This window comes from Gavialis gangeticus, unplaced genomic scaffold (genome assembly GCF_001723915.1).
Source record: "Gavialis gangeticus isolate Ggan-Ray unplaced genomic scaffold, GavGan_comp1, whole genome shotgun sequence".
Taxonomy (NCBI): Eukaryota; Metazoa; Chordata; order Crocodylia; family Gavialidae; genus Gavialis; species Gavialis gangeticus.
This window is the reverse complement of record NW_017728997.1, coordinates 25,784,052-25,803,665: the sequence shown is the minus strand read 5'-3', so window position 1 is coordinate 25,803,665 and position 19,614 is coordinate 25,784,052. Positions and strand designations below refer to the sequence as shown.

Here is a 19,614-nt window from a genome sequence, read left to right as displayed (position 1 = left end):
TGCATGCATACCAGCCCAGCCTCTGGCTTCTTTACTATTCATTCCACCCAGAAAGAGCACACACCAACTGCAGAGGCTTCCTCAGCCTGATGAAGGGTTTTTAAACCCAAAGGCTTGCCAAGACATTTTTTTCCAGCTATTTAAGTTGGTCGAATAAAAGATCTCAGATTCACCCAAAGAACCTTGTTCAGCTTTTAGAATAACTTCATCGTGTTATGGTCAGACCTCATGAAAGATGTCTTGCATTTCACAGCTTATCTAACTGTTCCAACTACACAGTTGGTCCAATAAAAAGATAATCACCCTAAAAAAATCCTTGCCTCTTGCATAATTTTTGGACCATCAAGGCTATAACACCGCTCATAAACTACCTTCAACTTTTAGCTAATTTGAAATTTATCAAGTAATTTCGCCAATATCAGGCTTCAGACCAACTATCTATACAATTAAAGAGCCACAGATATCTTAAATTCCAGACACTTGGGTTCAGAACAGTTGTTGCAGAACTCTGTTCTGTAGACTACTTCACTCCATACAAAGGGGGCCACAAGGGACACCCTCCGTATTTGAGCACCCAGCTCTGTGGGCTGGATAAGCAGTGCAGGGCTGGTTTGCTAGAGCACCTACTGTGCTTTACATAACAGAAAAGAGTCTCTCTCTATTGACAGAAGAGAGAGGTCTGTGAATGGCTAAAAAGTAAAATCTTTCTTTATCTCTGTGAGTGTTAAGCTGCTGGGGGGGGGGGGGGGGCGGGAAATGGGATGGACCACAGTTACATTTATTGTTCAATTTAATTAAAGTTTGAAATAATTTGGATAGCAGCTCCAGGAAAACTTGCCCTTGTGAAATGTTGTTGCTGGGGGTTCTGCCATCAATAATTGTAGTTCCAAGAGAAGTGGTGCTAGCCCCTACCCTGGGGGTCTTTAAGAGGAGGTTAGATGAACACCTTGCTGGGGTTGTTTGACCCCAGTAATCTTTCCTGCCATGGCAGGGGGTCAGACTAGATGATCTACTCAGGTCCCTTCCGACCCTAGAAACTATGAAACTATAGTTTCAAGATTCTCCTAAGTAACATAGCTGCCTTCTATAACAGATGGAGAAAGCTACAAGAGACTATAAAGTTAAACTGAGGATTCACAAGATGACCTAGTTTCAAGTTCCCACAATGGAATCAGATCTCAAATTGGTGAATAGATCTGGAGGAGTCCTTTAAAGAATCTTTATGTTGCAGTATGAAAAGACAGGCCTACTCAACTGAAATGTAAGTGGCCAAAACGTGTCCTAAATGAACCTGATCCGAGCCAACAGAACTCAGTGCCCCTTAGACATAACAAACATTACAAGATATTTGGAAGAAGCTCTTGTCTGGACTGGGTGGAATGGTTGCCAAACTGAAAATATTTGCATGACAGGCATTTCTTACAGAATCTTTTCTGCTTTTTGAAACAGTAGCATCAGACCTCATAGGAACCAGCTCTCTCAAAGGAATTCAGCCATTGACGAGCTATGCCATGAGACAGAGTATACAGAATCAAGGAACTGGCCTGTGACATATATGAAAGTGCCCATGCTGATCATATGGGTGGCTCTCACAGATCAACATATCAGTGCTGTCTCAGCCATGCTGCTGCTACCAGTATCACTGTGGTTCATTTGGTCTTACTTTGGAAATTACAACAAATGGACAAAAATCTATGCAAGTTCCCTTGACCAGAGAAAAGGAATTCGTTTAACATAAAATTTGGACTTTGGCCTGCTCTCAAGCAATGCCTCTAACATGCATCACTTGGAGTGGTGGAACAGGAGTTCACCACAGGTGTTCCCCATCTGTGAAATATGCTGAGTTAATCTTTCAGCATCCACTTGTGGTCAAAATGTAGCTGTAGGAAAGTATTTTTTGTGTCCTGAAGTCCTGAAATGACCACTGGCCATCACCATTCTGTATTACTATCTTGTTCAGTCAGTGCTCGCTGACTGAGCCCAGAGGCAGCATTTCAAATGAAGCTGTTCCAGATATATGGCCCACAGAAATAACTGCTCAGTTTCACACTGCATTCCTGCTCTGTCTAGTCATATTGCTGCAGCATCCAAAACCTCTATATCAAATTCTTTCGGTTGCGCATATGCTAATCCACATGCATTATTCTGTTTGAATTAACACCTATCAAAACCATGGCAATTAGGTCTGGGTCCTCTACACTTCATGACAAATGGCACTGGCAAAACACAGATGAATTATGGGATGCCACAAAAAGTAACAAAGTTTTTAGTTTGACCCTTAATTCCCAAAATATCTGTAGGCTCCAGTAGGCATCCAACAGACAATATGTGAAAGTAAGTGATCTTTGAACATCACCACCATTACTCAATTGAGTTGGCCAACAAAGCACTGGTCAAAACTCAAAGGCTGTTTACTATTATTTTCACTGCTTGGTGTGACAGAAAAGGCTGGTGATGTGTGTTTTCTGCAGCCACTGACATAGCATGCAAAACAAAAGAATTACTTAAAAAAAAAAGTTATACAGCAACTTCAGCTAAAACCCCACTCTCCTTTTTCCATCTGTTTAAAACTAAAGAAAAAAGCTGCAATGCCACCAATCTCTCACACCGTCAATTGTCCCATTATCTTAAACAGTGTATTTCCAGTTTTAGAAGTAATTTTTATTATGGTGGCTCAAAAAACCCAAGAAAACAATTTAATTAGCAAGCATATTCCCTCCTGCTGAATGGCAGAGACATGAACAAAACAGAAATGTTATAACATTCTCAGTGCAGAGAATACAGGCAGTTCTATAGCATATTTCTCCCCATCATCTGCTCATTTTTTAAATTGAAAAGCACACTGTAGTAGGCTGTTCTACACAACTGCCCAAGGAAAATGGCAGTCATATCTTACTTTAAAAAACCCCCACAAACCTATTATCAATACAAATGTCTAATTTTGTTTTTTAAAAAACACACAAAAAAAATAAATCAAACAACACAACCTTTTAGCAAGTTTCAAAACCATTTTTCAATATATTAGATGCCCTGTGTGGCCTTCTGAGCAACTGAAGATCTGCTGGCTATGGCTGCTGAATTAGTTACAAGCTAATAATTTCCTCATAAGTTTGCTCCTGGGTCATAAACAGTTTTCCTACTAATATTAAGACACAGAATACAAAAAAAATATTTGGGTAGAACAGCTTTCCTTTGTTAATATAAACTTTTTTTCTGGTTAACCTCTGGAATAAAGTTTTTATCCAAGGAAGGCCTCTACATAATTTCTATGTTCATAAGAGTAATCAGGTATAGTTAGTGATGCTATCAACCCTGCCCACAAAGGTTTCTCTTTACTTGTATACATTATACACTATTAACTTAACATGATTTTTCCAAGAGTAATTTTGCATTATTTTTAGTTGAGGTTGTATTTTAAATACTTAAGTATTCTAAATAAATACATTCCTATGTAACATTTAAATAAATCTGTAACTATTACATACAATAAGGTGTGTACTTAAAGTTCAGCATATATGCTTTTTACATGCAAGAGCCAAAAAGGAACCACTCCCTTACTTTCACAGATGATGGTGAAAATACATTCTTTCACTTTTAACCATATTAAGACATAAAATAAAGTAAAACTTGCAGGATAGCCAGAAACTCATGGCAGAACTCTTGCACAACAAACATGTTTCTTCTGCCTCTGTACGAAACTGCCATAATGTAAAGCCTCTAAAAAAAAATAATAATGGGATCAGAACCTCTAGAGAAAAATGTCATCTACAAAGAGTTTGAACTTCTGTAAGTTGTGCAAGGGGGGTCTGTAGTTTAGTCATCCCCTTCTACAGATGCTCCACATTGTTAACCACATGTCTCTACTCCACTTTGGCAAAAGAGTAAAGAAATAGTAAATGCAAGAAGAGTTCAGCAACCAGGACCAAACACAGTTGCAGATGTAAAGGATAGAGAAAAAGAAATAAAATACCATAGCATTCTAATTGTGGTCATATTTGTTTTAAAAAAATCTTTTTCATTTTTTAATGCTTTTAGTTCAGTACTCCCCCCCTCATATTAGTTTCATTAAGTCACTCAACCTCTGTGCTTCAATTTCCATAAAGAATATGGAAATAATACAATGGTTGTAATAGTTCCACATATTACAGATATTAGGAAGCTTAAGATATACCAGCGTTCTCAACCTTTTTAGACTCAAGGCACTGTCCCCTGGACAGACTTGAAGCACCCCTCAGAAAATGTCAGCTCTTAGTTTTCGCTATTTTTCTGCCTATAGAAAAAAATAATAGAAGTTTTTCTGTTGTAGAGAACTCAGAAAGACCACAACTATGGATTTATATTTTAAATCTCTGGGTCTTGTGAATCTGGCTTTTAAACCTAACAGTGCTAAACTAACATTGTGTGAAACCCTAAGGCACCCTTGAAAGCCCTGGTTGAGAACCACAAGGTTAACAGTTGTATTTCTAACAAAGAATGCCAATACAAGCTATTATGATACAACTGTTATGTCTGCATGATACTTTAACTGCTCCATCCCTTACCCATTTTGGATCAAAGTTAGCATAATTTGGCTAACTAGTAACATTACAGGATGATAGAGGTAATAGTTAAATTGTAACAGATGCTGCAAGCTAAAGTGGATGTTTGTCCATACCTTTAGTCACTGCAAAATGCTTGAGGACCTACAGATGGCAAGAACTACTGAAATACTAAAGTACCACCAACATATATTAATTCTCACTTTATGCAAAATAAAACCAAGGTTCCTGCATTCTGCGACTATATAAATAACCAGTATTTTAGGTTTCATCTTACTCATAGCTTAACACTTTTTTTGAATCATTACAACATCCCTGCAACATACTTTAGCCAAACTTAATTGTGTAGTTAAAATTAATACCATTCTACCAAAGTTTGGTCTAGGAGTACATGCATTCACAATTTACATTACAGAAAAAAAAAAAAAAAAGCAATTACCTGCATTTGAATCAGGAAAAGATAAATAACAAATATTGGTTTTCTGGAGAGGGAAAAAAAACAACAGGTTTTTACTTGGAAAACAAAGGTTTGTTTGTTTGTTTGTTTTTAAATCAAAAGACATAAGGGAAACAGTTTCTACTCACTTCTTTATCTGTAAGTTTTGAGTTTTGTGGATATGTCACCTATAAACAAAACCAAAAATTATCTCTACTTGAAAACAGGGTGAACAATTTAAAAACACAAAGTGATTAACTACTCAACTACCTTTTGTGATGCAGCATTCACTGATTTACTTGTGTTTATTGTTCCCAATACAAGACAGCAACTGTATTTTAGACAGCTACCCTTTCCCAACTGCTTGGATAGAACTTGCAGGCTCACATCCTGGACTGTGAACAAAACCAATCAGCGCTCTTCCCTATTCAAATAACTTTAATTGTCGTAACTAGTCTTGAGGGTAGTGTAGCTGTGCTGGTTCAAGAAATACAAGGCAAGAATTTTTGTGAATATCTTTTACTAATCAAACTGCATGGTAGGGATAGATTTAGACAAACTTTTGAAAGTGATGTATTCTTCCTCAGGTCTGAGGTAAAAACGAGTGCGGTGAAAAACTAAAACAATTTGCAGGAATGTAAAACTGGAAAGAGAAATTCCAAAGGGTAGCAGAGACCTAAATCACAGAAAAAGGATATTAGTGAAAGATCAAGACTTTTCAAAAAGGAAGAAGGTCATTATTACTTGTAACTTGAAGAAAGATCATCTAACGTCAGGTAGACTGTAGTATGCAATTAAGTCAATATCAATGTTCAATCCTTGGTTGTTAGTGTACATCAGAGCTGGCTGATAGTGTGGCCAATAAATGGCCGTACATGTGCACAGCTGCAATGCAGCAGACAGGCACTAAGGAGCACAGCCCGATAGCTTGGAGAGCTGCGTGCAGCTGGTAAGTCTGTCGTGGTGGAAGGGGAACAGAAAGGGCATGTGGGGTGTGCAGATCAACACCACCTGTGGAAAAGAAGGAAGTGGGGCAGGCGCTGCCCAGCTGGGGTGGGACAGGGCACGGGACAGAGCCACAGCTCATCTGGGGGGCGGCTCCCACTGCTGCATACACCCAGGGAGGGCACCGGGGGCAGGGGTGAAGGCATGGTGTGCCCCTGGATCTGCACAGCAGGTACTGCAGCTGTGAGCTGTGCTGGATTTTTGCGGCAGGAGGCTGAGCCAGGCTGCGCTCAGGGCGGGCAACAGAGGCACTGGGAGGAAGGCAATGGGGGCAGAGGGGCTGCAGCCTTCCCAAATTTTGCTATAGCCCCACCTCCCAGTGCCACTGCCACCTGCCCCAAACACAGCCCTGCCCCAGCTCCCTCCCCACTAAGTGCCAGGAAGATCCCAGCACAGCCCTGGCCCCAGCCTGCAGCTGCAGCCCCTGCCCCCACATGCAGATCCAGGGGGGCACCCCCCCTCCAGTGCCCTCTTGGGGTGCACACAGTGGTGGGCGCTGCCCCCCACCCAGACAAACTGTGGCTCTGGGCAGTGCCCACCCCATCCCCTACCCCACTCCCTTCCTCACCACAGAGGGCATTGATCTGCCCCCCCCCCTTCCACCACAACAGACTTACCAGCTGGACACAGCTGTATCAGTATGTTTGTAGCCACCAAGGAGGAGTATATCTGTCAGAAATCGGATCTGTATCAGCCGACATGCCTCCATAAAAATTGGCTATTGGTATCAGCCCCCCGCAAAATTCTATCAATGTACCCCTAAAATTCTGTCTTCTAATCTTGCAAAAAAGAGACACAGAAATGTAGTAGTCATAAGAATCAAGACCTCACAGGTGAAAAATACAAGACTTAAAACGGCACAGCAGGGATGTCAAACCCATCTGGCCCCAAGGCTAGAGCAGTGTGCAAAGGGTCCTCGCCGCCTCCCCCCCACGCAGCCCTGAACACATGTACCTGCTGGATACAGCGCACATGGCACCTGCCTGGGCCAGTCAGGGACACTGGCTCAAGTGGGTGCCACGTGACCTAGGACCCAGCACCGTGTAAGGGGCTGGTCCTGTGCAGCATGTGGGTCAATGGGCAGCACCCAGAGCCAAATTATGAAGCTCCATGGGGTGGATTCAGCCTGTGGGCAACATGGTTGACACTGCTGCTCTAAACCCACAGTGGATATCTATGTAATAGAAACTCTGAAGTACTAAGTCACCAACACCACTTCCTCTAGAAGTGCCTGCCTTGATTTCCCTCAGTCACTATTACCTTCTACTGAGCACAAAAGCATTTTTACATCTTAAGCTAGTTGTTCCCAACCTTTTTAGCTGCAACCTGCTGCTGGGAGAAGAGTACGGCAGTGGCAGAGACCAGGAGGAGCTCCCAGCACACTCCTGTTTTGTGTGCAGTGCCGCCGGCATTGCCCAAGCAACCCTCATTGGGTTGGAAACTGCTGTCTTGAACCAAGACTGAAGCAGCATCACAGCATGTTTGACTATCCTGCCTTAATGCCTTCTTAACCAGCTCAGCTCCTACATGAAGAGCGACAGGTCGGTCAGGCATCTCACCAGGCTGCTGGATGGGAAGAAACGAAATAATCCCACCAGCTAATCGGAAGTGCAGGAATAGCTGCACACCTCCCTCGATGCAACCCTATGTTCAGATGTCCGCCTAGATGACAGCTTACGAAGCAGGCACGGGCACAGGCAGGGCTCCCGCCCCCCGCTTACCTCCACGGCCTGGCCCAGCTCCAGGTCGAAGCCCACTACGCACACACACTGCATCCAGGCCGAGAAGCGGTCCCCAGGCAGCAGCGCCAGGCCCCAGCCCGGCCCGGCCGCCTCCTGCCCTGCCACGGGCCCGGGCCGGGCCTGCTCCTCCTCGTCCTCCACCGCCGCCATCGCGCCGCTGCCGCCGGCCGGGCCACGTGACGCACCGCTCGCGCCCTACCAACCCCCGGCCTGGGCTCTGGAAGTGGGAGAGTCCAAACCCAGCCGGGGGGGAAGGGAAGGGCGAAGAGGAAGCCGGCAGAGCCCAAACCAAGTCGGGGGCGGGGAGGGAAGGCCGAGAGAATCCAACGTTGCTTGAATAGCGGGGGACAGGCAACCCGCAGCCGCGCGGGGAGATGGAGCGGTCCAGCCTCTTCCCCTACTTGTGACAGAGCCAGGACCCGCCTACCCCGTCCCCAGCTGCAGCTCGCCCCTCCCAGCGCGACCTCGGCTGCCCCGGTTCCCGCGCGCAGGCGCCTGAGCGGTCTCGTCTGCCCTGCCTTGCCGTGGGCGGCAGCAAAGCTTGAGCTTCTGTGTCTGGCCTAGGGACCGTCCTCTCGAGAAAAGGGTTCTCTCTAAGGCTAAAATAGTTTGAAGCAGAGTTATCTTATCATATATTTTTTCCATACAGCTCGTTTTGTGGCCCCTGCCCCATGTTAGATGCATGACGTCATTCACAAGTTAAATCAGGCCACGCATTTCATGGAGTCACAGAACATGAGGGTTGGAAGGGACCTCAGGAGGTCACATCCAGTCCAACCAGCCCCCTGCTCTGAGCAGGACCAGCCCCAACTAGTTCATCCAGGACAAGGCTTTGTCTAGCTGGGTCTTAAAAACCTCCCAAGATTGAGATTGCACCACCTCTCTAGCTAACCCGCTCCAGTGCTTCTCCACCCTCCTAGTGAGAAAGTTTTTCCGAATGTCCAACCTAAACCTCCCTTGCTGCAACTTGAGGCCATTGCGCCTTGTTTTGTCATCTGCTGCCACTGAGAACAGTGCAGCCCTATCCTCTTTTGAACCCCCTTCGGGTAGTGGAAGGCTGCTATTAAATCCTCTCTTTTGACCAGCCATACCTGCAAAGTCAGTATCACAGGATAAAAATAACTGTAAAAAAGAGTCAACTTCTTACAAAGGCAGTTCTGGAAAAGGTGGAACAACTACAGATACAGGGTAACCTAGGGGATAGCAATCACCAATTGTTAGAATTTACTATCTGGCAAAAGGTGGGAAAGATAACTAGTAGGGCTGAAGTGCTAGACTTCAGAAAAGCTAACTTCAACGAGCTCAGGAGATTAGTAAGTGAGGCACTGAAAGGCAAGAGCATTGGTGAGATGGGAGTCCAGGAAGGGTGGCCGTTCCTCAAGGGAATGATCCTTCAGGCACAAAAGGGTTGGACCATCCCACTGCACATAAAAGGAGGCAAAAGACCCAAGAAACCCTCTTGGCTCAACAGGGAAATCCAAGAGAGCCTAGGGAGAAAAAGAGAGGCATACAGGTTGTGGAAGCAGGGGGTAGCCACCAAGGAGGAATATATCTGCTTGGCTCACACTTGCAGGGAATCAGAAAGGCCAAAGGAGCACTGGAACTCAGGCTGGCAACAAAAATTAAAGACAACAAAAAGTCCTTCAGGTATATAGGGAGAAAAAAGAAGGCACATGGCAATATAGGACCCCTACAGGACAGACTAGGGCAACTGGTAACAGATAGGAGGGACAAAGACGAGCTCTTAATACTTTGCATCTGTATTCCTGAACACGGATCAAGATATATCTCCCAAAGGGACTATAGACAGGCACAAGAGGGACTCCAACCCACCTACAGTAAGCACTGACCCAGTGAAGGGGCATTTGGAGAGGCTGGATGTGTTAAGTCAGCAGGCCCAGATGAGCTTCATCCAAGGGTGCTGAAGGAACTGGCCAGTGTCATAGCAGAGACACTGGCACAGCTGTTTGAGCACTCATGGTGCTCAGTCCCAGAAGACTGGAAAAGGGCCAATGTGGCCCCTATTGTCAAGAAGGGGAGAAAGGATGACCCAGGTAACTATAGGCCAGTTAGCGTCACCTCTATCCTTGGGAAAACCTTTGAAAAAATTATTAAGGATCACATTTGTGGGAGTCCAACAGGAAAAATAATGCTGAAGGGCAACCAGCACGGCTTCATAGCAGGTAAAGCTTGCCTGACTAATTTTGTTTCCTTTTATGACCAGGTCATAAAATGCTTAGATGCAGGAGTTGAGGTAAATATCATCTACTTGGATTTTAAAAGGCCTTTGATACAGAGTCACATCCCATTCTTATCAACAAATTAAGTTGTGACAGATTACTACATGGTCAGGTGGGTGGAGACTTGGTTTATGGGGCACGCACAGAGGGTGATGGTGGATGGGTTGTGTTCGACCTGGAAGAAAGTGGGCAGTGGAGTTCCCCAGGGTTTGTCCTTGGGTCAGTGCTGTTCAATATCTTCATCAGTGACTTGGATGAGAGTGTGAAAAGCACTCTGTCCAAATTTGTGGACAACACCAAATTATGGGGCAAAGTAAACATTCTGGAGGGCAGGGAGTGGATTCAGGTACAAACAAGGCATTTATCTTTGCAATGCTTCTCTGAGGCCTCTACCACACACCACATACATGATACAAAGTCACTGGTCAATCATGCAATATGTTTAGACAAGCCATATTTTATCACACTATAAAAATGTCTATCTGGGTGTGAAAAGAGCCAGCCAAATACAAAGTTAGTGCTTGAAAATGTGTAACAGCTCTCTAGCTGGTTTCCATGCAGCTTTCATTTGAACATTTGCTCCTGAGGAACAGAAGCACAGGATCACAGGAAAGTAGGGCTGGAGGGCTCACAAGGCTTTCTAATCCAGCCTTCTGCTCAAGGCAGGATCCTTCCTGACTAGACCATCCCTGCCAAGTGTCTATCTATCTTGCTCTTGAACATTACCAAGGATGGAGATTCCACAACTTCCTTGCGTAGCCCATTCCAATGTCTGACCCCTCTCAACGTGCTTCCGAATCTCTAACTGAAATGTCCCCTGCTGCAGCTTGAGACCATTGCTCCTAGTCCTGTCCCCACATGTATCCCCATTTTACAAAAGGGAACCAGGGCAGAGAGCAATCAAATGACTTCCCCTAGATAACACAAGAAATATGAAGAAGAGCTGAGGTAGAGCTGATAAGTACCAGGCTAGTGCCTTAACAAGACAAGCCTTACTCTTCAAGAGTAAGAGTTTTCAAACACTAACACAGGCAAGTCCCATATATATCATATTAAAAACAGTTCATGAACCTGAAATATAAAAGTTAAAGAGCTACATCATTGGGTAAATAGGTCTTCTACCACATGACTCTACGCTTCAGTTCCTCCTTTGAGCCCTTTCCTTCAATTGTAGCAGATTCAGTGACAAGTTACACAAATTACCTTTGGAATATGTCCTTTTACACCTAGGGTCTGAACACATGAATCCCAAAACACCACTTCTGCATCTTCTATGTGGACAAGGAGAATGAAAATTTCAAGGCTACTGATCAGACTCCATTTCCTTTACTGAGTTCCATTCTCTCATCCTTCTGTATCCTCTGTCTGTTGAAAAACCACATCATGAGAAATTAAACTGGACTTTGATAACTACATTAATTGCTTAAAGAAGGGGAACAAGTTACAGTTCATAAAATATGACATACTCAGATTAACATTTTAATACTTTCAGCTGTAGCAATTTTAATTTCTTCATAAACCATTAACAACTAGGCAAGTTACAGTTAGAAACTAAAGTACAAAACTTTGTCTATATTGGAGAATTTCAGAAAAAAACAGCACAACTGCCAGGGCTGTCCCAGGGGAGGAGTGGAGGCGAATTGGGGTGACTGCCCTGGGCCCCATGTTTTGGGGGCCCCCGTGGAGACGGGCGGAGTGGCCATGGCTCCTCCTGCAGGGCCCGCCTAGTACTCATGACTCCGCGCCGCTGCATCAGTATTAACAAAGGTGTTTAATGGCTCTGCTATTCAGTAGACTCCAATTGCTTCAAGTGTGTTTACTACATCAACTTCTGGCCCAGCTCATTTCAATCTTTGAACCAGCTGCTAAGTCCAGGATGCTGCAGGAGACTCAGACCTGAGAAAGATTAAAATTACTGTATTTGTGACAATCTTTCCTTCTAATATTTTATTCAATAACTTATGCCATAAAAATGTATACAATTACATGTATATAAATGCATGAAGTATTTTACTGCTACATATAGATAAGGCTGACATCCAGGAAAACCAATTTCTTCTGAAATGTCATATACAAATTGTTATGGCAGGAGACTTCCTATCACATTTTAGAGAAGTAGACAAGATGTTTGAGAATAAGGGGTTAAAAAAGGGAGGTAGTCTCAGTTTCTGAACATTTTCTTAACTATTTGGGGAATGTTATCAATCAAAAACATCTTGGCCTAGAGATTTCAATAACTTAGTATTCTTGAACAGTGGTGCCCTTGACCAGCTTTATGGGACTAGGTCAGGAGAAGAAATGGAAAATAATTTCTGCATATATTTTGAGCACTACAGAGTTTTTAACACCCTGTGCTGGCTGGTCTTTTTGCTTCTGAAAGCATTCATCTGGCTTTATCATGTCCATGAAATCTTCAAGAAGCATCAACAACCAACTTTGGTTTTCTGAAATGCACAACATTTTCTTAAGGTTTAACTTTATTCTTCTGAAGTATCAGGTTTCCCCGACCCTTATTTCCAAGGTAACTACACTTGCTTTTTATTATTAAAGAGACCATTGTCCATTGAAACTACAAGATGCATTGAGGATGATAAAACAGAACTAACAGTATTTTCATTATTAAGACCATAGAATCATAGAAGTCGGGTCGGAAGGGACCTGGTAGATCTTCAAGTCCGACCCCCCACCTTGGTGGGAGAAAAGACTGGACTCAAATGGGTCCAGCCAGGTAGTCATCAAGCCTCTTCTTAAAGATCCCCAGAGATTTTTTGAAAGATACTAATCAGATCCCCTAGTTAGTCTTGTAAACATAAGCCTAACTTATGTTTCATCTATAATAGGCACTCTACTGTTAGCATTCAGTTTAGGCATCTTTTACAGCAGAGCATGCTTTTCTGTTTTCTGCAACTCAGGTTTCTGTTTTGCAGCTGACTTCACGCAGGTGGAAGGTTGACCCATAGTGGGGAAGTAGATGTCACTTTTGTGCCACCATAAGAATTTTTATGTAGGCACAGAGTGAAAGCAAGTAGATGTTCATATCTTGTGTCATGCCATAAATGCTCCAATTTGTGGCCACAACAGAACACAATAACAAACTAGACCTTTTTATTGCAACCCATGTACATTTGCTTACGTGTTTGCTCATGCTTTTGCTCATGGCTCTTCAGCCTCCCTGAGGCAAAGGATCTTTGGGATTCAGATGCCCAGTCCTGCAAACCCCAAGAATTCCTGGGCAGGATTGGACCCCTTAAGTCTGGGGAGTGCCTGCACCTCAGGACTTTGGGGTGCATGGGGGGCTCCCTGCTTGCAGACACTCAGCCCATGCTGTACACAGGGGAATCCTTCTCAGGGGATTTCTCCGGGTGCACCTGCAAGTGTGGAGTGGAGAGTGTGGGTCCCCCCTCCCTTTGCATTTGTGGACACGGTCAGGGGAAATCCTTTGCAGAGAGATTTCCCTACACATGCCTGCAAATGTGGAGGGTGGGAACCCTGTCTGAGTGTCCCCCCAACCCACGCTTGCAGAGAATGCAGGGAAATCCACTGCAAGAGATTCTCCTGGTCCCCAACAGAGGGGGCTCATCTACAAGTGGGGTGTTTTCCCTCCACTGCTGACATGCCCCAAATCAGCTGAATCTCTGAATCACACAGGCCCCATCCCCCACCTGCTCTCAATGGCTGGCCCACCCGCCCCAGCTCCTGGCTTTTTGGAAAAAAAAGCCCCGGTTGCTGCCAGGCAGGAGGGGGGGGCCAGGGGGGGAGCGATCCCTGCTGCCCCACACCACATGGAGGGGCTCTGCCATGAGCCCCCCGACCCCTGCCTGCTCTCCCAGCCCCACCATGGCTGCCCTGCTCACCTCAGCTCCCGGCCCTTTAAAAAAAAAACAACAACAAAAAACCCTGAACTCACCGGCTCCTGCCTGGCAGGGAGGGGCGATCCCTGTTGCCCTCCACTGCCCCACGCTGCATGGGGGGGCTCTTCTATGTGCCCCCAGAAACCCCGAGGCTACTGCAGGAGCCAGTGAGGTCAGGGTTTTTTTGTTTGTTTGTTCTTAAAGGGCCAGAGCTGGGGGGGGCAGGGCAGCCATGGGAGGGGCTGGAAGAACAGGCGGGGGTCGGGGGGGCTTATGACAGACCCTTCACACAGCATGGGGCATTGGGGATCACCCCACCTGGCAGCACCCGGTGAGCATGGACTTGCTTTCCTTCCCCCTCCTCCAGGCCCTGCTCCCCTGCCCCCTACTTACCAGCTTGGAGTCTGGGTCCAGCTCCCTACTGCAGCAGGCAGGGACTGTCCGAATTGCCAAAGCTCTCCAAATCAATTGGGAGATCTTCAAATCGACTAGGACCTTTTAATTGGTCCTGATTTACTTGGGACTTGAGAGATTCAGCCACCGAATCAGGCCAAATCTCCTCTGAATCCAAGCAGAAACTGAAGCTCACACAGCCCTAATCTATATATGTCCTTGGAGCATAATCAGCTGTGTTGTAACATGTTGTGGCAGAGTCAATTGCCCACTGAAGACATCTGCTTCTAGCCATACAAATTCAACTGTAGCATTAAACCTAAGCAAAACAAAGCTTCTTTCATAAGAACAATATCCTGAAATCTTTTCCGCTGTTAAGTAATAAAGAGTAGGAAGAAAGAAATGAAGAGTACAGGACAAAAGAGAGGGAGATATTTTTACGGTAGATCTTGAGTTGAAATGGCAAACTGATAAGGTACAGAAAGGCTGTTCCAGTCGGCAAGAGCTAGAGAAGAGAAAGTTCTTACACCATCAGTAGCACGTTGTCTGGGAAGACTGAGAGGAAGGCAAGGCAAGATAAACAAGACGACAGAGATGAGGTCTGTGTGCTAGGTGAATGAAAAACTGAGGAAGGGTCTGATGGACTGACAGGGTATGCAAAGTCCAAAGCTAAGAACTTATTATAATATGATTTTTATGCTACAAACTGAGGGTGATTTCTAGTGAATCATAGGACTTTGCATAAGAAAAAGTCTGTCCACTTTATTTCATTGAGGCTTTAGAACAATGACACCAGCCATATGATTGCCCATATGCAGAGGCAACCCAAACAGGGTGCGGGGCCTGGGGCAAATCAGCCTGTGCATGGCCCCATCCCCAGGCACGAGGAAGCTGGCGGCAGATTTGGCAGTGGGGGTGGAGGTGGGGAGTGCTGAGCAGCCAGAGGCAGCAGATTTAGCAGCAGATTGGGGGGGGGGGGGGGGGGGGGGGGGGGGGGGGGGGGGGGGGGGGGGGGGGGGGGGGGGGGGGGGGGGGGGGGGGGGGGGGGGGGGGGGGGGGGGGGGGGGGGGGGGGGGGGGGGGGGGGGGGGGGGGGGGGGCAGAGGAGGGTGCTGAGCAGCCGGACGTGAAGCTGGTGGCAGCATGGAGTGGCCATGGCTGTTCTGCCCAGCTCCGCGGGCCCCCTGCAAAGCACAGGGCCTGGGGCGTTCATCCCAGTTTGCCCTGCCTATATGTATAGATGGCAGAACCAGGGCTATAGGGACTATTAGGGAAAGCATATCTGCTGACATAAGTTGTTGCAGTAGAAACAGGTCTATACACGTGCTCCAGAGTGGGAGAGGGGGGTGTTTTAATTAGAGCAGCTCCTGGGCAGCTACTTTAATTAAAATGCTGCAGTGTCACATGGATTAAGCCCCCATGTGTTTAAAAATGGCCACAGGACCCTTTATCTAAAGCTCAGTCGATGAGGTTTAGTTAAAGTACCCTGTGGCCATTTTAAAATGCATGGGGCTTAATACACATGATACTGCAATGACACTACAGAGCCCTAATTAGAACGTAGAGCAGACTCGATTAATCAAGTCTGCTCCACTGTGTTCTAATTAGAAAGCCAAGGAGCATGTGTATAGGCAGCCAGTGAATTCAGGAACAGTCCTAATGGTGAATTCCAGCCTGTGTGCCTCTCTCTCTTACACCTCCTGTTCCACCTACTTTTTTCCTAGTGTTGCTAGCTCCCTATTTGCACGCAGCTCTCCTTTTAGCAACACCTGAGCTATTTCCCAGTTTCCTGCTGGCATGCTTTAGCTTGAGTGGGAAGTGAAGATGCTGACTGCTCCCATCTGCCATACAATGCTAAATACTGACACACTCCTTTTCCATTCCTAACAGGAATGTCAGGCCAGTCATACATATATCAAATACCAGTATTTGCCAACTTATGATAATTATATGTCATTTTTTTACTTAAGGATAGAAATATTTTTAAGAATAAATTGTTACATTACATATTTATTGGGATTTTGATTTAAAACAGCATTTTATCTATACCTAAAATTAGAACTAATCACAATTAAAAAATTACATTGATTAAATAGCAAAACCTCTCTATTTTTACAGAACTTCCTCACACTCCTCAACTATCTAAATGGCTGACAAGAACATTTCAAGCATTTAATTTTGCATAGAAAATAAGTTCTATTTTTTTAACCAGCACTTGTCACACATTTAACAAAATGCCTACTTAGGATTGTACAAGTTATACACAAAGTTATGCTAACAGAAATACAGCGAGGTACTGTGTGTAGGATTTCCCCAGTGCCCACTGAGAGCATATGTATGGCATTTTTCCTTAGGGTTAGAACAGTTTGGTATTCCCCCATGTGCTCAAATAACCTCTGTTGGCCAATGCAGAATGCGACAAAGTCTCTCCGCAGTACCTAGGGGTATCTTATCTTTATCTATACAGTTTTTTGCATGTATTTAATTATTGCAGATTGATTTAGAAACCGATACAATTAAATTATTGCCATCTGTTTAGTGGATGTAGTTCCAAGATATCAATGTGTCTTCAGGAGAAAAAAAGGATTGATCGACAAGGAAAGGTACATCTCAGAGGCCAGGAATTGTAGGAATTAAGTGAACATTCCCTTTAGGCATGCTTTTTACTTTGTAAAAAGATTAAAAATAGCAAAAGGGCCATCAACAACACAAATAAGAGAACAAAAAAAGAACTGGGGCCGCTAAGCAGTGAGGATGGGGTAGAGATGAGAGTAACCTAGGTACAACCCCGACATTAAATTAATATTTTGTCTCACTTTTCAATAAAGACAACTCTGTTGAGCAGGAGGGCAAAGGCAGGACAGCTAATGGGAACAAGAAAGTAAGAATGAAAGTGATTACATATAGGATGGGATGGAGGCAAGCTTAAAAAAGCTTGGTGTACTCAAGCTACAGGTCTGGGTAATTTTCTATCCCAGAAATCTGAAAAACAAACAAAACCCTGGCATATGAAATCACAAGTCTGTTATCAAGGATTTAAAAAAATCTAGAGTCATGGGTAAGACTGTACAACTAGAGAACAGCAAAAGGTAATATCTATATCTAAGGGAAAATATGATCTAGACCAGGAGTTCCCAAGCTGTGGTACACGTACCCCTGGGGATACACAAGACATCTCTGGGGCATATGTGGGAGAAATTGTGTAATGGCAGATTTAATTTTTACTACAATAATAATAGGCATTTAAGGGGTTGAAACATAAAATGTATGCTGGTAGGGGTAGGTGGGCAGCTGGTAAATCTGCAAGCGGGTATGCAATAAGAAAAAGTTTGGGAACCTCTGATCTGGACAATTACAAGCTTCTTAATCCAACCTCAAAAAAATGTAAGGCTTTAGAACACATTCTGAAAGAATAAATGCAGAATGGTACATGGAAAACAGAAAAAAATGCAACATGGGCTACCCAAAATCAGGGTCTGGGAGATGAGAAATGGATGAATTCAAAAGGAAATTATCAGGTTCATAATTGTTTTAACCTTGCAAAACAATTGCTAGGAGGGGCTGTAATTGCTCTCTATAAATACATTAGAAGGGCAAACACAATTTGGAGGGAAAAGAATTATTTAAGCTAAACAATGATAGCACATTATAAATGGATATAAACCAGACAGGAATACATTTAGGCTGGTGATTTGAAGATTTGTAGGCCCCAGAAGAGTGAGATTCTGCAAGGAGCTTGAGAATGTTTTCCCCTCCATCTCCACTCAACCATTTACGGTTTTAAGATGATGCTCCTTCAATTTATGAAAGGAATTACATGAATTGGCTGCAAATGATAGCAGGAGATTGGTCTTCTGATGCAGGAAGTCCCTTGTAGTTGTATGAGCCTATGTTTTTATAGACTGGTTCCATCAGCTGGTGGCTGGTGAAATAACTTTATAGTCATTGTCAGCAATCTGTCACGGTCCAGGATGGTAACTCCTATGGGTCAAGTTGTAGACAAGCACACTGGTAAAACTTCCTTATAGAGACCAGCCTTTAGCTGTTCTGCATTTATAACTCGCTTCTTACCTTCCCAAATCTTTACTTTTCTGACACTTCTGGCCCTGTATCAGCATCAGTCAGGAAAACAGCAAATACTGTAGCTCATTAGCAAGTGCTTACCTGTCACTGCAATCCCAAAATTATTAGCATTCTGTAGACATGTTCTTTCATCATTTATTTCCAGTGACACATCAGTAAAGACAGTGCCAAGCTGCTAGAGGGCATATTTGCAGACTATTGTACTTTCCAGCTCCCAGGGAAAAAGAAAAAAAATCAAACCTGTGGAAATTCAGGCTAGATTGTCACACAATTTTGTATCAATATGCTCTGCTACTACATCATTTTGATCATTTATGGTCCAGAGGTTACATTAAGTTGCATTCACAGAATAATGACTTGTTTACCAAGCATTGCAACATAATCGTTTTGACAGAAGGTGACCACACTGTCGCATCCTATCTTCCTTGATTTACTGATTTTATTAAACCATTTTCTGCTAACTAATGAAAAAATGCTTTCCCAACCTCTGCATCGCAGCAGCAAAAAAGCAAACGGTGCTTCTTACAATATAACATAGTAGAGTTTCAAACTTATTAGGTAATAGGTATTCTGGATTACACACAGCATTTCTTCCTGCCAATGCTCTAGTGGGTAACAGGAGATTGTTGTGAACCAAGAATATTTTTGCAGCTGAATGTGAGGATTAGCTGCTTTACAGTGCACAGTAAAATGTACGTGTTCCCCAGAAATAATCACTTCAGGTTTTACAGTCCTGCTAAATACAGTTTGCCTCCACATGTCTCAACAGGTAACTGTTGAGGTATTGGACTGGGATGTACATCTCATTACAGCTGAATTCTACTATGAACTTCCAAATCACCCTACAAAATAGCCACTGTCTACATAGCATCATTTTTCTTCAATATAACTTCTCCTCAAATATGTCCAATAGATGAGATTTGGAGCATATCTGGATGATTACAAAAATCTAGACCTTATACATCAGGTTGAGTAGTGAGTTCCAGAAGTGAGGATTCCTTTGGGAAAACACTCTACCACTAGCTTTCCTTTAAAAAAAATAGCTGTTTTCAGGGGTAGAGCAAAGTGTGGGGGGGGAGGAAGTGCCCTCGTGCACTTCCACCTCCCTTTGATTCCTGCTCTACCCAAAGTTTAAAACCAACTATGTGGCAGTAGCAGAAGCATTTCTAGTCAGGCACTGCTGAAGGAGTCATTTCACTTCCTGGGTCATTATAATCTACCTGATTCCATCCAGCTCATCATTCCACAGGTGTTAACAACCCTCTCTTTTTTTTTGAATTAGGGGTGCACCAATAGAGATTTGAGAGCCGATACAGACAGCTAATTT

At 44.2% G+C, this 19,614-nt stretch overlaps 1 protein-coding gene and 1 long non-coding RNA gene across 7 annotated transcripts in view; both read right to left on the bottom strand.

The window, feature by feature from the left end:
* DENND6A (DENN domain containing 6A) overlaps nucleotides 1-7,979 on the bottom strand; it is a 42,371-nt gene extending 34,392 nt beyond the window's left edge. The window contains exons 1-3 of one of the 3 annotated variants that reach the window (XM_019504988.1): nucleotides 7,701-7,979; nucleotides 5,124-5,162; nucleotides 4,978-5,020 (exon numbers count right to left, since the gene is read on the bottom strand). In XM_019504988.1, coding sequence (XP_019360533.1) covers nucleotides 4,978-5,020; nucleotides 5,124-5,162; nucleotides 7,701-7,871 — 253 coding nt within the window. In that variant the 5' untranslated portion in view covers nucleotides 7,872-7,979. The remainder of the gene's footprint in view (nucleotides 1-4,977; nucleotides 5,021-5,123; nucleotides 5,163-7,700) is intronic. The other 2 variants (XM_019504987.1, XM_019504986.1) reach the window with 2 other exon arrangements.
* A 2,934-nt stretch (nucleotides 7,980-10,913) lies between these two features.
* The window catches only part of LOC109289085, a 24,156-nt gene continuing 15,455 nt past the window's right edge, over nucleotides 10,914-19,614 (bottom strand). For 2 of the 4 annotated variants that reach the window (XR_002095293.1, XR_002095294.1), the window contains exons 2-4: nucleotides 18,369-18,498; nucleotides 16,502-16,600; nucleotides 10,914-11,326 (exon numbers count right to left, since the gene is read on the bottom strand). This is a non-coding gene — a long non-coding RNA (uncharacterized LOC109289085). Of the gene's footprint in view, nucleotides 11,327-16,501; nucleotides 16,601-18,368; nucleotides 19,347-19,614 lie in introns of those variants that run through there. The other 2 variants (XR_002095292.1, XR_002095291.1) reach the window with 2 other exon arrangements.